This window comes from Helicoverpa zea, chromosome 22 (genome assembly GCF_022581195.2).
Source record: "Helicoverpa zea isolate HzStark_Cry1AcR chromosome 22, ilHelZeax1.1, whole genome shotgun sequence".
Lineage (NCBI taxonomy): Eukaryota > Metazoa > Arthropoda > Insecta > Lepidoptera > Noctuidae > Helicoverpa > Helicoverpa zea.
This window is the reverse complement of record NC_061473.1, coordinates 3,935,593-3,957,458: the sequence shown is the minus strand read 5'-3', so window position 1 is coordinate 3,957,458 and position 21,866 is coordinate 3,935,593. Positions and strand designations below refer to the sequence as shown.

The window sequence follows — 21,866 nt, the reverse complement described above, 5'->3', positions numbered from 1 at the left end:
ATTGACTTTTAAATGGTGTTCTAATTTTCGCACATTTTTATTCTATTTACCTTGTTTGAAAATTTTTTATTTTTACGTATTTTTCTTTTTTCTTTGTGTTAATCGACAATATTAACCAGTATATTAACGCATTTCATTTTATGTGATTGTGAACGACATACCATAATTTACATTTCTATTGAACTTTTTCTTTGAAATGAAATAAATTCTCCAAAAAAGAAATATACAAGGACAATAAAATTTCCCGTAAATTAAGTTAACTGCGACCCAAATCAGCCAGTTTAGTACAAAACTTTTAAATCTATTACTTTATCCGTTCTGGCTACGAACCTTTTTAAATGGAACTTTTTGTAAAACTGACAATCCGTTATTAGTAAATTACATTGTTTAAAAGGTACAGCTTGCTCAATATCTTTTTCTTATGAATTAATTGGATTTTTTGTGTTTTAATTATCGTTCAAGCCTTTAAGGTCTAACAACATTTCTTTAGAAGATTTTGTAGATTTTTCATTTTGTAATTTTCATCTGCCTAGCCCTTTTCCCATTACCCAAGTAAATGATCAGATTTCAGTTTTACCAAATTCCAGGAAGGAAAGCCTCTATTATAACATCGACGCTGCTATAATACGTCAATATCTGACATGACTTTACAAGGCTCTGTCTACCCTTCTCACATGATTTAAACATACTGCGATTTTATTGACTATCCAAAAAACATAAAAATAAATATTATCATGTAAATGAGACAACGGTATGGTTGTTACTTACGATAGTTACACACAATTTCTTGTCCTCTAGACCCCCATAAATCCTGTCCGCATACATATAGGGTTAGAGACCATTTTCACTGTTCATGACAATCGATCGATCAACTTAAACTCTGTCAATAAACTCCATCACAAACTAAGCCAGTTTTTTTTGTACAGATAATATCATTTTTTATGTATTTTTTTCTGGAGCCATTTCAACTTTAAGAATATATTTTTTTTCACTTAGCCCTCTACTTAAAAGTATGGGTGAAAATCGGAAAATATAATTAGGACTAAATCTATTGCTGTAGGCAGTCGAAAAATTTATGTTGAATAATCTTAATCTTCTTACAGACCGTTCTTATACGTATAAGTAACAATGCGTTTTGCTTGCAGAAGGTACATTTTTAACATTAAGCATCGTACAATATCAAAAGTTACCGTCTGTAACCTGAACAAATCTATTCTTCTTTATATCGAGCATTGAACTTGATTCTGGTGAAACCAGCCCCTAATGGCTATAACGCGCGCACGTCACTTCTGTCATCAGCATGTGGTCTTGACAGCTGTCAGTGACGGCCATATTCTGCCTAAATGACATGGCGACATGTTGGAGGCCATTAGTACACCATCATATTATAGGGGTACTTAATGTACTGAGATTACAATCGCGTGCCGAAAAAAATTGGTTTACACGCACAAAAAAAAAAGGAAATTATATTGGTTTCAATTTACTCACGACACACAATGGCATAGTTCCTGTCAATCATTGACTGCTTTTGCATCCTCACAAACTCAGAAAACCTCTTAATAAAACGAAAAATAGTTTTAGCTTAGTTTAGAAAGCATCATAATAAATCTACGAATTCTGATTCTTCGTATTTTTACCACATTATTCAATGAAAAGTAACTACGTTGGAGGCACGTAACTTAACTTCTTTCTAATGTTGTCACTAAATTCTAACTATCCTAAATAATACAGCATTGATATGACAATCTAGCTAAGACCTATAATGGTAAGTATACTATTCTATAACTGAAGGAACATAAAAATACCTACACAAGAAGAAACTAAAAGGCGGAAACTATTTCCTAAAAAGAAAATAAGTAGATAAATATTTGAAAAATGTATTACAAACCATCTTTATTTTTGCTACTGTCCGTCTTATCTAAAACAAAATATCAGTTAGTTAAACTATTTAATTCTATTTAAAGTTGGTGATAAAAATGTCTAGTAAAATCTCTAGGAATTTTGCGAAATTCATGCTCAATGCTGGCTCATGCGTTAGAAGGGAATTCGCACATGCTAGCTTTTTTTTAAAAGCAATTCCTAATTTTTTTCATGCTCGTTTTCATTTAATTTTTGTAGATGAAATGTTTAACAACTCAAAAAATGGTTTTGAATAATAATAAAAACAACGGAACTAACTTTTAAAATGTAATTAAAAAATTCTCAACCTAATTTCGGTCAGGAAAAAACAAACAAAAAATCTCTTAAAAAGTAAGTAAATTGATGATCTTTAAAACTTTGGGGAAACATCTCAGAAATGCGATGTACCAGGGCTGCATAAAAAGGAGGAACTTTATTTCTTAACAACATAAACGGTGGAGGAAAAGTTCGGGAATGTTCGTGAAACTTCGGCTATGTTCGGTGATGTTCGGATTAGGGGCTTACCTAAACTTGCGTCGTATGTATTCATGTATTCTGACGTCATAAATTGTGACACTAGGGCTGTCTTCCCCACGCCAGCGTCACCAAGCAAAACCACCCTGTACTTTGGTATCTGAAACAAAAAATATACATTACTGGTGGTACTAAATTAACTGGAATTTCCATTCTTGACGTCGTGTCAGAGAAAAAAGTGGGATTTTTCGAGATTTATCCGTCGATTCACTACATGAAATTCTTGAGTCAAGTGTTGGTAGGTACTTTTACAAAAAGTATTCTACAACATTATTTTTTATACGGAAAGTGCGAATGGGTTCTACTTTGAGACATTAAACTGTACTTTTTCTTTATTATTATACAGAAGAAAAGTGAGAGAAATCATGTTTTATACATGGTGATGGTAGAATAATGACACTTTTGTAAAGTCAATAAACGCCTGTTAGAATTGTTACCAAGTTGCTACCTTAAACTTTTCAAGAATTTCCATCAAAGACAGACAGAACTACCCAAAATGATACTCTTTTTCACACAGCGTCAATCCTAATTCCCAACAGATTGTAATTTTGTAGAATTTAATCTCTGGACCTACTGACCCGATTTTGAAATATTCTTACACCAATAAAAAGTCTTGTTATTCAAGAATGATATAGACTTTATCCTGGTACAGATTCCCCCAGGATACAGGCACAGAGAGAAACAGATAGTTATCTACCTACATGTTAAAATTCCTACCATTAATATTGCACATTCTATTGCCGCGGTACTCATTTAACAGTGTAGCACGTAACGTATCAGGTACGGTATCAAGTGAGTACGTAGGCACGAGCCCGCTGCAAGCCGCTCGCGCGTGCGAGCTCGCAGTGACCCGCCGAGTGGCGGTTTCGCTGCGAACACAAAGGCAGCTCGCAATGTGCTCGTGAGGTCCGTGGACGAGCCGTACCCACTTGCAGGTTGATACCGTATCGGATACGATACGTGCTACACTTCTAAGTGAGTACCCAGCTTACGAATCTGAATGCCTTCCTCCCCAATTCTAAACATCATAAATCAAACATCATACCCATTCAAATAAAGACTCTATTGTCATGATTTTAGAGCACTATTTGATATTAATACAATATTTGATATTGATATTGTCAAACAATGCGCTTCACTGAATCTGTAGCCTTTTGTTGAGATATCGAACATAAATCAATTACTTAGCAAATGGATTTAGATATCATTTTGTAATAGTTATTCTTGGTATTTCAATAAATACTGTTCAGTTATGAAATTGCAAAAATATCTTCAACAAATAAGTCAGAAAAGTCGTCGTTTTGTCAATCGTTTTAGGCTGATACCCTCAACGATCAAAAACTATAGACAACACAACAAAGCTCGCTTTTATGTATACTCAAATAAAAATCAGTCCGATATTAATGTGAAAAACTGTAGGTACTCGAACTTAATTTATTTATTCACGCTTATAATTATTTTACACAATTTAGCAATGTAGTCATAATTGTCACCAACACCCACGCGGTTAGTACCTAATCCTAAATTGTTATGTCTCGTTTAGACAAATGTATTGTGTCCCCCTCTGAAATTCCATTGGTAAACCTACTTTTTCCAAAATAATCCTTTACATTGTCAAAAACGTTATTATTTCAACACAACAGCTTTTGCCTCTAAATAATGGAAAAAGGCCTTTTCTTCAATATAAATTTAAATTAGCCTCTCCGCTGTCACTACGCGTATTAAATATGTTACACCTAATTTTGACACGTAATGCGGGGGATTAAGATTCAAAATTGCTTGAAATGGATTATGTTTCACGTATATTGGATTTATGTCATGTTCGTATATGAAAAGTGTGGTGTTTCGTTGTATTGTTTGATGGGATATTACGTTTTGTATTATGCTCGTAATATGAAGGAATACAATAAGAAAACCATCATTATCTCCTTAGCCTTTTTCTAAGAAGGTAATATATGTATGTGGGAGCGTCAGAAGGAGCCTCGCGGCGGTCATGGCTGTCACGTTGCATCTCGGGCGTTGTAACGACCGGAATTCAAAAATAAAGGCACGCTTGTGTAGTCCACCGTTCCATTATTTGGTTTCCTCACCATTTTATTCACAATCACACACAATCAGTAAGATGGAATGGGATTTCGAGCCAATAGGTTAGTATGTGCACAATTCAGTTGGCACCTGTCACCAGAATGACTGCTGCCATCACTCGTCGTGACACTTACTACTCTATTCGGGGTTACCCGCTCATAATTTTAATGTTATCAACGCGCCGACACGGCCATCCTGCATTATCACACGTCCTCGTGTGTACCGGTTTCATCTTACAGTCTACTCCGTTCGGCCTCCCTGACCCCTCAAATGACTCCCTTTGTCCATGTTGTACAACATCTTACAGTGGTTACAAATTTGAAGTCCAAGCGCAACAAAATGTTTCCCTTAAGTCACACATTTCCGAAAGTCAATGCCACACGGGCCAATTGCTGCCACACAGGTTAGTCATTGCCACAGAGGCTAATCATTGCCACACAGGATACTCATTGCCACGCAGGCTATTCGTTGCCACACAGGATACTCATTGCCACGCAGGCTATTCGTTGCCACACAGGCTAGTTATTGCCACACAGGCTAGTCGGTGCCACACAGGTTAGTCGTTGCCACACAGGCCAGTTATTGCCACACAGGCTAGTCATTGCCACACAGGCTAGTCATTGCCACATAGGCCAGTTATTGCCACACAGGCTAGTCATTGTCACACAGGCCAGTTATTGCCACACAGGCTAGTCATTACCACACAGGCTAGTCATTGCCACACAGGCTAGTCATTACCACACAGGCTAGTTATTGCCACACAGGCCAGGTATTGCCACACAGGCTAGTCATTGCCACACAGGCTAGTAGCTGTCACACAGGGTTCCCTTAGCCAAGCTATCAGACACATGTTACCAACTGTACCACAGATGTATACGGGTCTCGTCCTGGTCACCCTGATGCCGTCACACAGGCCAACGAGTCTCTTCCAGGTCACCCCGATACCCATCAATAGGTACAGCTTAACACAATAAAAACAACAGTACCGCAGACTTTACACAGGTCTCTTCTTGGTCACCCCGATGCCATCACGAGGCCAACGGGTCTTTTTCAAGTCATCCCGGTATCCGTCATTGGTACAACTTAGCGCCAAATGTTACCAAAAATCTATAGTCTGATGCACATTCAATCAATTAAAAAAAAACGCGATTGAAACTGCCTCTCAAGTTTATAAATGTCGTATGACAAATAACCTCAACATAAAGCAAAAATGGTTCGGTCTCACCGGGTTTCCACTCAACGCGCATGACGATGCGCACATCGCTATGGCTCGCAGTACAGCGGCTTCACGTTCGCAGGCACCACGGAGATGCACGAGTACCGACACTCTAAACTCACGATGACACGTCAAGCTCCGCAGGCAGCTGGGATGCTTCACGCCATAATTCACGATTCACGCCGTAATTTTGTCGCCATATTGCACAATAATCACCGTCATTGTTGAAACATGAAAATTAGATAAATTCGGTTAATTTTCTAGCATACCTTCGATAACAAGGATGACTGGTAAAAAAAAATGGAACCGATACCATAACCATAACCGTGGTTACCATACTTGTACCTTCGCTGAAATTCTTTATAAATCTTCTTCTAAAAAACACCATTTTAAATAATCGACGTTCCATTTTTTTTACTGGTTATTAAGCACTATAAGGATTGCAATCTTCACGTGGCAAATTCTCCCGAAACCAATCTGTTCACAAAATTCTTGTTCTACATAGACAGCTCCATGAACATTATGTTGCAGTACGAGATGTTTCCACACAGGATTCTTCCTTGTGATAGCAGTGTCGTAACAGACATATTTTTTTTTCGCTACTAGCGTTTTCACTTTGTTGAACACGTAGCAGGGCAATCCTTAACACATGTGGGCATTCGGATTGCATCCCACTTCTGATGTGGGAGCGTCAGAAGGAGCCTCGCGGCGGTCATGGCTGTCACGTTGCATCTCGGGCGTTGTAACGACCGGAATTCAAAAATAAAGGCACGCTTGTGTAGTCCACCGTTCCATTATTTGGTTTCCTCACCATTTTATTCACAATCACACACAATCAGTAAGATGGAATGGGATTTCGAGCCAATAGGTTATATAGTATGTGCACAATTCAGTTGGCACCTGTCACCAGAATGACTGCTGCCATCACTCGTCGTGACACTTACTACTCTATTCGGGGTTACCCGCTCATAATTTTAATGTTATCAACGCGCCGACATGTATATTGGGTGTTCCTTAGTTGAAGTTATAATGTTAATGATTATTTCAGCAGCTCTGAAGTGGACAAAAAGTGTTTTTGATTTTATTTGTGGTTATAATTTGAAACAATGTTGAATTATATAAGTTTTAATTTAACTATAATTAAATTGTAATAGACAGCTGTGTTGCTGGGAAGTTTGTTCTTCACCGCTTCTTCTTCCCAGCCATATCTAACAGTAGGAAGTGGTGAAAGGAGGGCGTTTTGGGGGTGCTGTCTTTTTGTAAATTTGAAGTTGAAAAGTGCAAAAAACTAGCCTACTTTCAATAAAAGTTTTTGAATTTGACTTTTGAAGTTGGCTGGCAGTCTTATTGAGTGCAACTGAATATCAGAATTCACAATATATAGGCTTTAATTTGCTTGCCACTCTTTGAAAACGAAGTGAAGAATTGAGTATTATATTCAAGACTTAAATAAATAATGATGATGTACAGAAGTGCCGGTGGTCATGTGATTAAATCATCAAGTAAGCATCTGCTCCTCAAAGTACCAGAACAAACATGCCGATTAACACTTATTCCTTCTCTGTATGAGAAGAGGCGTGTGCTAAGACAATAAATATGCTGATGATACACGCTAACTAATTTTCTTTCCAATGTAGAATTTACACGTGTAGAAAAGATTGTCAAAAAGTCGGATATAGATACATATTTCCCCTCTTTTAAGTTTATATTTTAAGCAGAGATGAAAGTCTTTAATGAGTGGCAAAGTCTTGTCAAAAGGGCACTCATCCCATTGTCGTAACACTTGCCTGAGACGCAACAAGTCGCTCGTAATCGGGAATGATCGCTCGATCCATATATAGATACTACCGCTTTGAACACATGTACGTTCTGCTGCTGTAAAGCTAAATACAGACAGACATACGGAATTCCAATATAGAAGCTGAAGTCAGCACGCGAACTCAAATATGCGTTGACTGTACATCCTGCAACTATCATTTGCTGCATACGCCTAACCAACTGATCTTATAGCGAAAACGCCTAGGCTATACCTAAGTAGCTCAAGTGTCAGGTAAAGGAGACAAAGGAGGTAGAGCTCGTTTATTCTTAACGGTACACGAAATACGGTGAACGCACATTATCGGGGCCGACTGTTTTGAAAATCATTTGTATTTCTTTCACACCTGTCATCTGTTAACCACTGGAATCTACACACGTTATCCTAATTTGTTTGTGATTCTTTCAGATTCGACTGATTCGTGGCCCGCAAGTGTGCAAGATTTCATACTGAATTCTATTTGTTTAAACCATAAAAGAGTATAAAATATCTTACAGGATCCATTTCATCTTCATCAGGCGTGTCGAGACTGGCGGAGTCCACCGGCCGGTACCCTGAGCAACAGGAGCCATCAAACGGTGACCGATCAGACGCTCTGTAGACAATGAAAATGTAAAGTTAGAGATATTAATTAAGCGAATATAGGGGGAAAAATATATATATATAATAAAGATGCTCATAAGACCCGCATCGAACAATGGGAAGAACTTGCTCTGCCTGACTTCCTTCCACCCGTAGAACGGCTTCCACCAGGTTACGACCAACCGTGGCCTGTATGGAAGTCTCTTAACAGGCTACGTGCACAGGTAGGCAGGTGCAGGGAAAACCTATGTAAGTGGGGCTACACTGACGACAACAGCTGCGGGTGTGGTGCCATTCCACAAACCATGCGGCACCTTCTATGCTGTCCACTATGCCCCGACAGCTGCATAGTGGAGGACCTTTACAACGCTACTGACAATGCCGTATGCGTAGCGAAATATTGGGCCTCCAAAATTTAAGTTGCCATCGACTCGCCAAGAAGAAGAAGGGGGAAAGAGATGATCGTTTTGTGAAGAGATCCTAAAATCAAGACTTATTCTTGACAAGTATTGTACTTGACATGGTATTTTGCTTGTAAACCTCAGTCACAAAGCTGGGTTTTATAATTATGTTTATTTCTGGTAACATATTACTTAAACGAGTGAACCGAATTGGATGCGTTTTTTTCAGGAACATGAGTAGGTTTTGTTTTCTGATAATAACCGTTAAATAGGGTTATGCTTCAAGTAATTTCCTTCTAAAGCAACAATAGTCTACCCTTAATATCACTAAATACCAACATAAACACATATGAACCAGTGAACCGCATAAAGATAACAACTGACGCAGAGCTACGCGTCCGCTCGCAACAACCAATAGCATCCCTTTATATCCTTGTGTTATAAAATGTAAATGTAATAAAGAACAATTAATTGGCTGTTATTTTTGCTTCATTGGTCAAAAGGAGCAATGAGAACGCGGATGAATTAATGACAGAGGCGAGGTCATTAATTTAAATGATGTTTGCATACTCTTGCCATTTTTGTCTCGTTTAACCTGGTACCCAATATTGAAACTTTCTTTGTATTAACACCCACGTTAGGAGAAATGTAATAATAGCCTTTTGCATCAAAAATTAAGAAAGTGACGTAACAAAATGGCTTCTAGTCTAGTCAAGTTGACGTTGGCGTAAATAAATATTTTTTTGGTTTAAAAGCAATGACATCTCCCGGAAAAATTGATTTTAATTTTTAAGTCTAAGAAAAGAAAATTTTGCCGTAGATCCTGGGGTCAAAAATGACTTCATTTTATTTAGCTTTAAGTTTGTCGAAACGCTTTACATTACATACTTATATAAATGTACTTAAAATCAACGAATCATTATCAAAAACAAATATATTCAAAGGTGAAAACGCAATCAGCCTGTTGAATATCCCTAATAGAATAACTTGGTATTATTCAGTGATAACTTTGTTACCGCTTCCAAAGTATGCATCTCTGGTACCCGCTTGTTTATTCAATATAAAACATTCTGTAAAGTTGTGCCGAGTTCAGAAGTTATGTGTGAATTTATATCTAACCGCTCTGTGTTATCTCTGGCAGTTATACCTGTAGTAATATATTACAGGTTTAGTACATATTTCAAATAATTATGTAAGTGAAACTAGACCTACATTGGTACCACAAATATGTAGTACAGTAATTTTGTTTTGCGGTGCTGAAGTTGGCTATATGACTTCACCATAGTCGAAATATTCGAAATAAATACATCATCTCTTGTCATATATATGACTTTGGCGTGTCGCAAGGATTAGGTTTGGAGTATTACAAGGTAGTATTATCCTTACAGCGGATATACCAACAAGATGATGTTCACGCACATTTGTTCGCAAGTCGACGGCTAGCATTTGTTCGCTGAGGTTGCAATATCGCGGACATTTTAGAAAGTTAGTCTTTGATAGAGTACTTGCTGTAGCTGTTTTTCTATTTAGAAACATACATAGCAACTAGAAGAAACATTTTTGCGTGTTATAATGCCACACACGGGTGGAATCACAGCTACACTTTGTTACTGAAATCGAAGATTAAAGTACTAATTTCAGCTACATAACTACTCAATTAATTACGCATTTACAGCATCTTCAGAAACCAGCTAAATAGTTAACATTCCTTTATACATCAGCTACAGTACAATTGCTTTAGACATGTAACGGAGTCTCCTTCAATTACAAACGCTTATGACGCTCACTTTACTAAATTCGTGTTTCAACTAATTTTGGATGAGATCTCAAGGCGGGTATTTTGATACCTATATATACACGCATATCTGTTTTAGGTAGTGTTCTGGTTTAATTGTGTGGGAGTTATTTCAGTTTAACTTGTGGTTTAACTGACGAGCGAAATGTTTCGAGTGCATCTACAACATTGCTCTGACTAAACAGTAGAACAATGCGGTGAAACTGTATTACTTCTTTTGTTTTTGTGACTTACAACATGTATTCTTCTTAAAAAAAATATATCGAGCCCTACAATTGATACACCCTTATATCAAGCGCTTCCCAATCCAACGGTTTACCTCTGACCGCGCAGCCAGTCGATCTCCATATAAAAGATTAAGTAGAAGCCAGAACAGTAGAATCCACTTGACCACATACCGCGGCGATGACCGTTTTTATAATGTCAGAAACAACCCCACTTCTACTAATAAAAAACAAATGAAACACATTTCTTTAACAGCTCAAGCAATTCTACCTTCAGATAACTCAATCCGATAAAAGGTCACTGAACTCCTAAAGCTGTAGGTACTAGGTAATTTACAAAATGGGGTACTTTGAAGTGCCAACTATAGTTCATGCACGATCGATCACCTTCTTATAGTGACTTGACGTTCGCGACATTTAACAGTTAAATGAACTGACCCAGTTTGCTACTATTTGGGCAAGTCGTCCATTATTGCTTATCTTTAAGTGATGGAAATTAGGTTTTAAGGTAAGTTTAGTTCTTTAGGAAACTAGAAACGAATACATATTTGCATGTAATATCTTTATTTAAATTTGTAAATCAGTCATGGGTTAATGATCTCTCCATGTTTAAAAAGACTTATAATGTTACTGAAGTCAAGCATACTTTGGTATAAAGGATAAACTTTTTTGAAATAAAAAAGAAAAATGTGAATATTAATAAAATGCGATCTTTACCTGCCTGGCTTCCACACCAACACGACTTTTTATGAACCGATTTAAATTACATTTGGTAAATTATAGACGGTCTGATGAGGTTAATTACATAACCTACACGAGAAGAAACTTCCTCTAGACGCGGGTACTGAAACATAATTATTTGTTCCAAAATGTGATAAACAAAAGCACATCGCCTTGTTGTTACTTTAAAAATAAGACACTAAAAATAGTATTTATAAACAGTCTGCCCGCGTTAAAAAGGCCTGAAGTCAGGCTTACCTAAATAATTAATCAGGCATTGAGGTGGAAACGGTGAATCGATTACCTAAATAAAAAAATACTCGCTACAATCTACATGTAGCGAGTCTTCTATAATACATCTATAACAATATTATAAAGTCGAAAAATACGTAAAGTACGCGCTAAAGTCAGGACCTACCTACTGATCCAATTTGAAAAACACACTTTCAATGTTAGATAATTACATTTATCAAAAAATTCTATAGGCTACTTGTTATTCGGCTGCGCGGATTAGTTCCCACGTAGTGCAGATTCAGGTAATACCGCTGGCGAAAGCTAGTAAATTACCATCTATCTTCAGATCAGAGCTCCATCTATGTATATCCATACTGCAGCTGCGAACGAGACAATTTTTTTGCACCTAAACTTGATCTTCTGAATTATAAAAAGACTTTACAAATTGACCAGACCACTTGACATTTGAATTCAACGACCATTCATAATAATCGCAGCTATTAACTCCTATAATTATTATAATGAGCTGCTCAACTCAAACCTCCCGTCAATTGGATATTCCTTAGAATTAATTAAGAGAATACAAAGAGAAGTGCTTAAAATAATTGCTCAAATATATTTTTATTTTTCTTCTTGTAGGCATACTCATTTGTATTAACCCTGACGTAAAACAAATAATTAATTATTTTGATAAAATATTGTTACTACTGCTACTGTTTTTACTGTCAGACCCTTTTTCGCTCTGAGTATGTGAAGATTTAATTGCTAATATTCATATTATTGAGCTTAATATTTCAATTCAGCTAAAAGCGGTAAATTAACTCGAAACACAAGAAGATCTATACCACTAATTACCAAGCGCCCACATAAGATTAAACGATAAAATTACAAACAAAGCCATGGGATTCCTTACAAACCATCAAATTAAAGCTCCATACTTTGTGGCCAACATTCCCACCAATGTGTAGTTGGATAACCAACATACGAGAATGTGAGTGCTTTGATTTGAAAAACGAATGTAGAATGACTATCACCCAACATTGGCTATTGTTGGGGTCAACTCTAGGTTTCATCGCAGTAATCGCAACATATTACTCCTATGAAACAACTTGTTTTTGCATTATTTCAATTTCGTGAGCGTTTATCGAAAAATGAATTATCGTGTTGTCTACCGATATATTGCTTCTTAAATGTTCTTAATCTTTAATCAAATCTTGGTGCTTTCAGCTTATTTAATTTTCATAAAGTCGTAAAGTGATTTTTACATGCATAAAGATTCTAGACAACAGTGTAGTAATACCGTAAGTAGTGCCAAACATGTTGGTCCAACATGTGGGGCCAGTAAGACAAATGAGCTCGCTATAACAACTACCGCAGTCTCTGGATAATGACCGGTGAACAACGAACGAGAACCCACTGGTCACTAACTGAATCACGGAGTAAGGAAAGATAAGCGGAGGTACCGCAATGCAGGTAGGTCAGGTGCCTTCTTCTAGCTTATATTCGTCAGGTGCGCATGACAAAAACAATCAGTTATGAGTAAACAAATGAACGTGCAGGTTGGTATTACAATAAATGATCGGGTCCAAAGAAGGCGTGTAAGGGCGAAGACAGTAACGTTCTTCATCCCTCGCTCACACGCATTTTGGGACGCTACTTTCTTAGGCGATTTTCCATTACGGCACCTCCGCTAGTCATTATGTTTTCCATGAAATGAATGAATGAAGTAAGTTTGAGTTTCAAACTGCTGGTCGTTGTGGGAGTTTGAATTACGAATTATTTTCAGGTGTTAATAGTTTTAAATTGAATTTGAAGGTCCAGCCTCGGGCAGTTAGTAAAATTAAGTTTTGAGAGTAGTTTTGTAGGTAATCCATGTTTGTAGGTAGGTATATTGTGTTAGTAATAGTTTAATTTAAATTCAATCAATTTTAAGGTTTGTTACTAGGTAGATAATAAGGTTTTCGGTAATTTCTGCCCCGTCTATATATCTTTTAAACACATTGATATAAGTAGCCCTAAATCGTCTAGGAGTCTCTCAAATTTCAAACAAAATTGAATCTAAATCTAAGCAGCAGTTTTAGCATAGAAACGACAAGAAACAGTTTTCATAGCCTTCAAAAGTACATTGTATTCCGATAGAGAACAAAATATTATGCTTTATGGTAATTTTCTGACATCCAAAAAACAAATCTAACTATATTCACAACTCACCACATTATCTTTAAATTGTTCTTCTAACCAGTGAAGCGTATGTTTTATCTGAGTGCCCTCTTTTGTCTTTTACTTGAATCTGCTTTTAACTGCGCTGAGTGCGTTGTCAAGTATACTTGGAGCCTAGCGGCGGTTTTACCAAGCTTATTACTTAGTTCATCGTTACACATGAGACTGTGTGTAGGAAAAAATGGCGTATTTATGTATGTAAATCTATGAAAAATCTGTTGGTATTTAAGCTTGTCATTTCATCTCATTTCGTGTAATTATTACGTGTCACCATATCGTGAAATAATTTGTAATACGTAGTCTCGATTTATCCAATGCGACCCTTAATTCTTTATTATGTGTAAACAAATAAAAACAGCAAAATTCATTAGTGACTTCCTGCTGTAGTCTTTATCAACGTTCAAAGATTTCAGTAACAGAATATTTTGGAAACCACCATTACAAAATAGGTCTCATCCTAAAGTTTAAATCACCATTTCATTAAGAACTCGCTTTTAAGCGCTAAGTTAATACGTAATAGGGCACATGACTGTACAAAAGATGAATAAGAAAATCAGATCAATAGGTATGTCGACCTACAGAGAAGAATTTCCCGGAAAATTCTTTACTGACTTTTTCTCCTAACAAAAATAATCTGCTGCCTTAATAATATAATGTCCATACATCAGAAAGCACATTTTCAGTCCTGCTTATGATCTCTCTCCCGTCGTGTCGGATTGCCGTCCCATCGGGCTGTGAGAGTGAAGGAATAGTGAGTGCACCTGTGTCCAAGCAAATGCTTGTGCACTATAATATGTCCTGCGCAGTGGCTGATCTTCTTAAAAGAGAACAGTCGCCGTGACCGACAATCGACCGGGTCACTATTATTAGTATAATGTTATTTGTATTCTATTACACTATTTGACCTGTCCGTTAAGATTTGTATAGCAGTCTCCTTAACGCCCACGGGATGTGGGCGGATTATTTTTATACCTTTATACTTAGCGGACTAACAAGGAATATTTTTTATTTTGTATCATATTATAGAAATAGTGTAAAGGGCAAGTTTCTTTTTAACTAGAAAGGCGATATAAGTGGACAATCTAAAAATATGTGGATAAAAAGAGAAAAATCTCAGTATTGGTACAAGCTTACAGAATTCGAATGACCGGACACATGATATTTGCACATTTATTTTCGTTACATAGATGGGTCAAGTTTGTGCTTATACAATGCGTGCGTTATAAGCGTGCGACACGTATGTGATCTTATGATGCATGCACTCATCCTAACTACTATTATAAATGTGAAATTAGCTCTGTCTGTCTCTCTTTCTGTCTGTCTGTCTGTTTTTTTTTCACGCCTAAACTACTGAACCAATTTGTGTGAAATTTGGTACAGACATAGTTTGGAACTTGAGAAAGGGCATAAGGATAGTTTTTATTACAAAAAAATAAAAATTGATTCTGGACGTATAGTGCCATCTATTGGTCAAACCAAAAATCTGCCTCAAGTCACTATTCCACGCAAACGAAGTCGCGGGCAAAAGCTAGTGCATATAATGCATAGCTTTGACAGACAATTTGTTGCCTACCTGCTCGTACGTATATTGACAGACTTTTGTTAAATATTAGAGGCTTTCTTTAAAAAAACCATGCTACTAACTGCTATTAATTTTCAAATAAATTTGGGTAAAAAAAAAAATTACCTTTATGTCAAAATACGAAACTACATACATATTAGTAAAGCAGTCCAGTTTCAGTCATTATCATACACATTTGTGTCCGTAGTATTTTACATTCGCACAAGCGCTGTCTCCAAATGACTAGTACGTGACATGACGCCATTTTGATTACATCACGTCGTTGACAGATACGTAGAAACATAGAGATATTACCACAGAGTGACGTATCGCCACATATTGCGAAACAAAGTCGGACTTCGAGTTTGTCTGGTAATAAATATATTCTGAATTAATTTTATGTGAAGTTTTCATCAGTAAAAATTCGTGCGGTTTTCGTCTCTGAATAGTTTTTCATGAGAAAGTATAAATGATGTAAAGTGTGCGTAAATAATGTTGCAGCTTTGCTTTAAATCACAAAGACGCTGATTTGAGCTTACATAAAACTTATAATTATTCAACTTATAACTTATTGCGTGATAAGATTATTATTTTATTGCGTGTTAGGAACTTTTTGACATGTTTTATAATAAGCTTGGCATTTGACAACAGGACTACTACTAAATCCACAAACAAAAGTCAGAAACAGCTGCATTAAAATTCACATTAAATTAACATTTACAAGTAAACTTTGTCTCCTCAAGTTACGTATTTAATTTATTCTCTTTCCAAGTAACAAGAGAATCAGTTTATAATATTCTTGTAGTATATTAAATAAAACCTGTCGTTATAAAGCTAAAGGTGAGTAACAGATGTTATTTGAAGATAACATATAATACATATATAGATAACATAGAATACAGTAGTGATGGTAAGACGACCTGCTTCGTCGACCGCTAATCAAGGAGGGGTGCGAATGGTAAGTAGGTCGGCAATAGGGTTGGCGAAAAAAGTATGTATAATTGATATTTTTACTTTAATTAATAATTCAATTTTCGACTTTTTATAGCTTTTTTAAGTTGTATTTTTAAGCTCTCACAAGAGAATAGGTTGTGTTATTGCACAAACCTACGACAGACACCAGTCCCTCACAAAGTTAACAATATGAAATTGTTGTATTTTTGGCCTATTTTAAAACTTGTACCTGTATTAATTTGTAACTTTTGTGGAGAGAAAATAAACAAACAAATAATTTGCGTTTTATGAAATGAATTTGTGAAAATAATAGGATTTTCGTAGATATATAGCACATGTATATAGCACAATGCTTTTTTAATTATTGCCTCTTTTTTACTGCTTATCGTTACGTGTGGTAGGGGGAAAAATGTTGTGAAAAATAATTTTATAGAGACAGACGAGCAATCTTGGAAACTTTAATCGAAACGCAAGAATTAAGCATTTTTTAAAGCCACCAAGTCACAAGTTACCAGCACCTTCTACCTCTCAATTTATCTCACGAAATAGTTCTATGCACCTGACAACCCTACTCTTGTCACGCAACGCGGTAATCAGTTACAAATCTCTTTTAATCTGATTAGACAGCGGCCGGTCGCGTCAGGTCTTTGTGGTGACTCCTTGGATTGTCTCCGACTGTCCTGGTTGTGTCTGGATGTATAGGTCTAGGTGTAGGTAGAGGTAATCTAAATGGGAGTACAAATTACTCTTTGAGTGAGTTTTACACAGGGACCGTACAACCCCGAATATAAGTTAATTCTTTCGAAAGTGTTACAGATTATATGGCTGCAGTCAATAAAAGTGTTATCTCTTGGTAGTGTTAACCTTTTCAAAACCCTAACGTTAGGGTAACCCTTTCAATAAGTTAACTAGTACAAGATGTTACCGGCTCATGTATGATATCCAATTGAAGTAGATAACCCTTTGAAAGGGTTTTTCGGGGTTTTCAAAGGGTTTTAAATCAAATTATTTTAAACTACATAGGAGAAGGGGAATAGATTTTGACCTTGAAAGCTTGGAATCATTTACAATTTTTCATAACTGTTTCTTACTCGTCTATAATATTGTCTTGAGCGCAGTCGGTTACAAAAGTTTTCGTTGTTACTGTTGTTGAGTTTTATTAGTATTGTTTAGTTTTTTATTTAGTGTTTATGATTGTTTTGTGTATAAATACATGGGTTAATTGAAAAATGAAAATAACAGTTTTTTTCACGATTGTAAATGCGCTAAAGTTTTTTATTTTTTTATTAATAAAACCTTACCGCAGACTTGGGGGTCCGCGCTTTTATTTACATTTTTTACTTAATTATAATTTTCGCCGTCTTGGCCTCACAAAAACTTATGTCTACTGACTTCTAGTCTTAAGACTATGTGAGTCCACCACGTATTTATGTATATATTATTATTACACAATACTTAACACTATACGCATGGACTTAGTTTCACAAGATTATGGGACAGGAACGGATTGGGGATTGGTCTCATTTCCCGCTAGCGACTAGGGACTACCGCGTGAGAGACGCGGTCATGAATTTGGAGCCTCCTGGACTTAGTGTTTATGATGACGACGTTGTCGTATGTCAGTCCCTGAGCCTCGTAAATGGTTAAGGTATGCGACCCTTCACCGGACCCGTATCCCTGGCTAATAAAAAAAGATTTCTCTTCTTGCGTATGAGCCAGGAATAGGGTGTTTTGGGCAGTGATCGATACTTGCGCTCCTGTTAAACCCTTCAAGCTCAGGGAATGAACATGAGACAGCGACGTTTTGGAGTGGACGACGCTGAGTGCGAAGGCCACATCCACTGGGTTACGGTGGGTGCAGAGCAGCTCCTGTGTGATGCCAGCCACCAGATATGGACGGGTATACTTTAATGGGAAAAGATTTTCCCTGTCCAAATATGGTAGCTGATTCACGTCTCCGATGAGGACCACCTCGCTTGCACCAGACAACTTTACTGCCATGACTATGGCCCCAAAGTGGTTCATGAGAGCTTCGTCTACCGTCAAACGGTGACATTTCTCATTTGGATTGAACCCGATGGCTAAAATTGAGGCGATAGTGCGCACCTTTGTCTTCGCTCTATCGCCCAATTGGTGCGCAAGCTTTCCTCTTAGATCTTTGGCCGCTTCAGTTGTCGTGGTGGCTACGACATCCCTCCTCTCGTCGAAGTGTTTCACTACCCAGGTAGTTTTGCCGCACCCCGGCACCCCATTTACCCATCTGATATTGGGTACCGCCCAAGCTTCCATCGATGCTGAGGTGTCTGAGGTCCCAGAAACGGTCTGTGCCATTTCAAGGATACTATCCTCCAGCATGATTTTGGTACATTTGGCGGTAACCACTATCGGGTCATCGTGTGGCGTCAGGAATTTTATTTTGCCGGTTCGCTCCGTTGCCTCTTCGTCCAGGGCCACGAAACCGCTCTTTGCGCTGTAGGCGGCCATGTACGACCCCGTCATTTCCCCTGCAATGACTTGGGAGTTGGCGTTGTCGTCTACCGCCGCCTCTGCGTCCTTCAGTAATACCCGGAGCAGACCCTCATTTTCTCGACGGAAGGTCAGCATGATCTTGTTGCAATTTCTAAGGTTTACCTCCTTTGTGGCCCTTACAAGTGCAACGTATTCCAGGAAAGCGTTTTTGACATGGTCCGTGATGCCAAACACATCGCGAGAGTCGGTGGGCGACCTGCCCCTTGTCCGCTCTTGTAGGCTTAGGTTTCGGCGACTCGGGCTCTTTGGGCTTTTTTCGGAAAAACCGCTCCACTGCTGATTCCTGTTTCGCTGTTGGTGATTTGCGACTGACCGATGAGAATGGTGCTCAGGAAAGAACCGATAGCTTTAAGGCGATTCCGTGCACGAGCGTGCTCCTCTTTGCTGGTGGTATTCCTTTGCTCCTTTGCGGTTTTTGCTGGGCTCTCTCCAGCCCCGGATCTTCAATTTTTTTTAGGCGGGGCAAATACTGAAAAATGCCGCCCCGCCTGCCTACCTAATTATGTTTATTTTCACCAAAGAAAGTCACTTTTTTGGTAGGTAAAGGACTTAAAAAAAATGTCCAAATCATTGTAGGCTCAAACAGTAGGCCAGATTAATTTATGAAAGTCGAGACAGATTAATGTAGGTACACAAAAAGTTAATAAGTTTTAAAAAGCGCTATTATAAAGTAACAAGCAATCGGAAGCGCAAACTTTTTTGTTTTTGAGGACTCCATAAATATCTTTTTGCTACATTTGACTTATAAAAGGTAATACAGCGTGGATTTGATTTATGGAGTCAACAAGGTAAACCGGTAATGGTTATGTAATATTGCGCGAGCGAAGCGAGCGCCAAATTTTTTGAGTTTATGACACAAAAGTACCTACATTGTCAAGGAACAAGTAGCCGCGTGCGTAGCGAGCGCGAACTTTTTTAAGTTATTTGTTTGAAGACTTACAAAATGAAACAAGGAATTATGTACAAATAAAAAGAAACCATGATTAGAGCGAGTGCCATTTGCGTTCGTTGATTCGGTGCGTCAATAAAAATAAAAAACCATCTGAAAAACAGTACATAAATAGCCATTTAGCCGCGAGCGTAGCGAGCGAGAATTTTTTCACTTAGTTGGAGGATGTTAAAAGTGAAAAATAATCAAAATGATCAATTAAACAAAGCGAAGGCGACTTTTTTTGAAACTACGGGTGTAATTTCATCGAAATTTCCTGGTGGTGGGGTGGGGCGTCCCGCGGCGCCCCTGAGACCGAGGCGCCCGGGTTATTCGCACACGCTGCACCATAGGTTAAGACAGCCCTGTAGGTAACTATTATGGTTAAAATCAGGCAGCTGCCTGATTTTGCCGCCCCCTGAATTTGCCGCCCGGGGCATGGGCCCCGGCTTGCCCCCCCCCCCTTCCTAGATCCGGGGCTGGCTCTCTCAGACCTGCTTTGCGCAGTTGGACGCTGGCTGTTTTTTTTTTTTTTAACGACGTCAAAAATCATCAAATGCTGTGGGTTAGCAGCGGCGAGGGAGTGTCAGACTCTTACTGACTAAAAACCGTCGTGTTCCCTCGTAGGCCTTTCATGTGCCAGGGCCGCGGTATCTCTTTCGAACAACCCGCAGCGCTGTAGGGTTTCCGCGGACTTAAAAGAAATTCAAGGTTTCCCCTCTGTCCTCGTATACTACCACCTCATGGTGTTCCGAGGCTTTTAAACAGCCGAAGCGGTCTGCGACGTCACCCCTTTTCTATTCAACTGCCATCGCGTCGACGCTTATGGTGCGAGCCGTGGCTGGCGCTTCTTCTTCTTCTGCCTCTGCGATCTTTTGCAGAAGTGAGCACACCTGAATGAATGGAGTCTCCTCTCTCCACTCGAGTATTGCGATCGTCTTGCATTTGAATCGCAATAGTCGGCATCGGTGAGAGGCTACTTTCAATTGAGGCAGTGCATGGTACTTGCTGCCTTTTTTGGTTGTCTTGGTGGTGCAACTGTTGAACGGGGCGGCGAGGCCTGGTGCAATGGTTATTCGAGCTCCAGCTCGACTCGAGCCCATGCAGAAGCTTATGCCTATTTTTTCCGCTTCCCTGTTCATAAACAAGGCGACTCCACGCAGTCTTATGCCTGGCACTCCGTCTCCTCCGAATGCCAGAAGCTGTGCGATGGGCATGGTACTTGGAGCTGACGAGCTGACTGTTGACTGGTGGGTGATTTCTGTGTTTGCGCTGGTTGTGAGTTGGTGTTAGTAGGTCCTTTGTGTGGTTGTTAATTCTGTGTGTGTTGATTGTATGATAGTCGTTTGTCTGGTTGTCAGTTCTGTAGGTGTCTGTTCTGTAGATGTTTCGTGTATGGTTGTAGTTTGTGTGGTTATCGGTTGAGTGGTTGTTGTTAGTGTTGTTGTCGATTGTGTTGTGGTTGTCGGTTGAGTGGTTCTTGTCTGTGTTGTTGTTGACGTTAAATGTGGTTGTATGGTGGTGGTGTGTATGGTTGTAGGTGTGGTGGTCGTAGCGAGTGTAGTGACTGCGCTGGTTTCAGATGGCGATCTGTTCTGATTTCGCGGAGTACGGTCCGTTTTGTTGGCCGCAGCTGCGACTATGGCTAGTTTAATGGTTTCCTAGTAGCCGGTTTCCCCATGATCGTGTGGACTGTGGACTGACTCGGTTTCGATCGTGTATTCCAGTTCCATTCTGTCGTGGCAGAACCTTGGACACTCGAAAAGCAGGTGCCAGACTGTTTCATCGCAGCTGGGGTCACAGACGCACGAGGGACTGTTTTTGAGTTGGAATCTGTGGAGATACGCTGAGAATCCTCCATGCCCGCTTAGGATCTGGATGTGTGTCGGTGTAAGGACAGCTTCTTTAAGTCTTCTTTTTGCCGCAAGGACATTTGGAAAGAACACTTTTGTGACCGCTCCTGTGCTGCAAGATTCATATCGCGCTTGCCACATTCTGATACGATACGAGAACTTTGAAAATACAGCGGAGTACATTGTAATCCGCTGTATTTTCTGTCCTCCTTGGCCAGCTGGTCCGCTCTTTCATTCCCTGGAGATCCCACGTGGGCCCTCAGCCAGAAGAATTTCACGTCTCTGCCCTCCTCTCTGATGTCTCGGACGCATCTC

At 38.7% G+C, this 21,866-nt stretch overlaps 1 protein-coding gene across 1 annotated transcript in view; it reads right to left on the bottom strand.

Moving 5' to 3' along the window:
- Positions 1 to 21,866, bottom strand: part of LOC124641157 — a 119,862-nt gene that overhangs the window by 19,069 nt on the left and 78,927 nt on the right. Inside the window, exons 4-5 of the mRNA XM_047179150.1 lie at positions 8,046 to 8,145; positions 2,425 to 2,533 (exon numbers count right to left, since the gene is read on the bottom strand). Of these exons, the coding sequence (XP_047035106.1) occupies positions 2,425 to 2,533; positions 8,046 to 8,145 (209 nt within the window). The remainder of the gene's footprint in view (positions 1 to 2,424; positions 2,534 to 8,045; positions 8,146 to 21,866) is intronic.